At 44.0% G+C, this 2,855-nt stretch overlaps 1 protein-coding gene across 1 annotated transcript; it reads left to right on the plus strand.

Annotated features, from left to right (window-relative positions):
• Positions 1-192: 192 nt before the first annotated feature.
• On the plus strand, positions 193-1,668 carry SARC_06784 (hypothetical protein; the record flags this gene model as incomplete). Its single annotated transcript, XM_014299295.1, has 3 exons — positions 193-469; positions 1,179-1,285; positions 1,500-1,668. The coding sequence occupies 3 exons, from the start codon at positions 193-195 to the stop codon at positions 1,662-1,664; spliced, it is 549 nt and encodes a 182-aa protein (XP_014154770.1). The 3' UTR covers positions 1,665-1,668.
• Between the last annotated feature and the right edge of the window lie 1,187 nt (positions 1,669-2,855).

Raw genomic sequence — 2,855 nt, forward strand, 5'->3', positions numbered from 1 at the left:
CACACACACACACACACACACACACACACACACACACACACACACACACACACACACACACACACACACATATATATATATATATATATTTGAAAAACTTATTATTCCGATTGGTTCATATATACACCTCGTTTATTTTGGTTTGTTCATACCCTTATACCTTGGAATAATTTCTATGTTGGTTGATTCAATATGGTGTTGCAGAACTACTTCAACCACGGGCAAGGCGGTGTCTTCTTCTTCGGCATGGTCAACGGTGCCGGGTCAACCATCACGGGCCTTTTTGAAGGAAACAAAGCCACAGAAGGGGGTGTTCTGGTCGCAGATACTGTCGATTGCGACGGTGAACTGACTCTCACAGGTACCTACACTAACAACGCCGCCGAGGACTTCTATGGTCACTGTGGCAGTCGGGGCGGTGCTATTACGGTTAGGAGAGTGGACGGGGGAACGACAGTGACAATCGATGGTATGTACGGGTGATACTGGGCTATGGGAGCGGCGAGGGGTTTGTTAATGGAGCATCATATAGAATGCCCGTTAAATTTTTTGGTACCTGTGTTATGGTTAGTAAACTTAGTATGAACTATACTACCGGTTAGAAAGTGAAGTAGTGGTGTTGACAGTGTCTGTTTCAAGGTCAGTTTATGGGGGCTTCGGGGGCTGCTTTCGGTGCAGTGGGTGGGGCATTCGATATCCTTTAGTAATCTCTGCGTCAACGTGCTCGCCACGCAAACGTTCTTGATCCTGCGTCTGCTCAAATAATAGGGCTATTTAGGATACCATCGGGGTCTTTGAAGGGGCCTTACTATGTGTGGAGTGATTTATTGGGAGCGGTCATTAACGCGATGGTTCACAGCGTCCGCAATGCGTTTTCCGTATACATCGTCAATTTGTTTGCCAATAGTGATTTTTCTTTTCTGGCACGGCAACAATACAAGTACCAACACTCACGCAGCATCTTTTTTTAGCCATTTGCGTTCTAAAAATTGCAACTGCGTTCTAAAAATAGAAACTGTGTCTTGAAATAGAAACTGCGTTCTAAAAATAGCATCTGCGTTTTAAAATAGAAACTGAGTGTTAGAAATAGAAACTGCGTTCCTAAATTAGAAAATGCATTCTAAAAATAGAATTTGTGTTCTAAAAATAGCAACGGTGCGCACTGATATTCAATACAGGAACATTCGAGAACAATATCGGAGGCGTGTTCGGCGGAGTGCTCAGGAATGACCGGATACTCAACAACGCGAGAATTAATCTCTACGGCGACTTCACGGACAACACGGTATGTTCTGAAACAATGCGAGAATCAATCTCAACGATACCCTAAACCCTAAACCCTACCAATCTTGCACGTGCGCTTAAGGGGTTCGTCCAGATGTCGATCTATGTGGCATGCATTGTATCCATTGCATGGATACATGGATTACGGCGTATATAACTCTCATTCACACACCCATACACCACTAACTAGCTCAACAAACCCTAAAACCCTACAGGCTGAGGACGGGAATATAGCCAACATGCGAGTACTCGCCAGCGGTTCCATATTCCACTTCGCGCCATCGAACATTGACACCATCTCTGCGGATGACATACAATTCTCCAGCGATGCATGCACGGATACAAGCACTAAGGAGAACGTGATCACATGTGAGAACTAACCAGCACACTACCCACGGAGACGGTGGCTGTGGACCTGTTTTTAACTTCACCTGGTGCCGTAGATACCACTGCTATCCCATGTATAGGAATAATCAACCAGCACACTACTCACGGGGACGGTGGCTGTGGATCTATTTTTAACTTCACCTGGGGCAGTAGACACCACTGCTATCCCATGTATAGGAATAATTAACCAGCACACGACTCACGGAGACGGTGGATGTGGACCTATTTTTAACTTCACCTGGGGCAGTAGATACCACTGCTATCCCATGTATAGAAATAATTAACCAGCACACTACTCGAGGTGCCTTCGTCACCGCCACACATAGATTATATTTAGGTCGTAGATTGTATATCGTATGTACACGCTACGGGCATCAGAAATTAGGACAAAAAGCGAGTGAAGCAACAAAAAATTAGGACAAAAAGCGAGTGAGATCACCAGAAATTAGGGCAAAAAACGAGCGAGGTCACCAGAAATTAGGGCTAGAAGGGAGTGAGCTGAAGTGACAGTCCCACTCGGGCGTGTTACCAAATTTATATCCAACCACCAAAGGCGCGTGTTCGTCTTGAGCGCTATACAAGCGGCAGGCCATGCATACAGATACATGGGCGTTACAGGCAACCAAACTAAAGTTGTATGTGTCTGATTCAACCTCAATAAGGTTGTATGTGTCTGTATATTCAACCAAACAAAGGATGAATAAGTCTGTATTTAACCTAACTAAGGTTGCATGAGTATACTTTCAACCAAACTCAAGGTTGTACGAGTGTATCTTTAACGGAGCTAAGGCTGCTCAGGTTTCTACTCACACTGTGGGATGCAGGGCACGCCTATAAATCATCCATGTAGATAAATCACCCAAAACGGTAATAAAGCACATTTCCCTTCGTTCTCCACAGTCGAGTATGATTTAACTTCTCTACAACGGCCAGTGTGCTTTCCATATACGTCTGTTTGTGTGAGTATAGTTATGTGGGATATGATCTGTACCAATCTGGACGTCAAATCCGCCTGCCATTATCAATGCGGGGTGAGCGTAGTGTGGTAACAGATGTCGTTACCCAAACTCATATATGCATACATACATACACAAACACAAACACTCACACCCACACACACATATATATATATATATACACACACACACATATATATATACATATACATACATATATACATATAA

This window comes from Sphaeroforma arctica (genome assembly GCF_001186125.1).
Source record: "Sphaeroforma arctica JP610 unplaced genomic scaffold supercont1.500, whole genome shotgun sequence".
Taxonomy (NCBI): Eukaryota; class Ichthyosporea; order Ichthyophonida; genus Sphaeroforma; species Sphaeroforma arctica.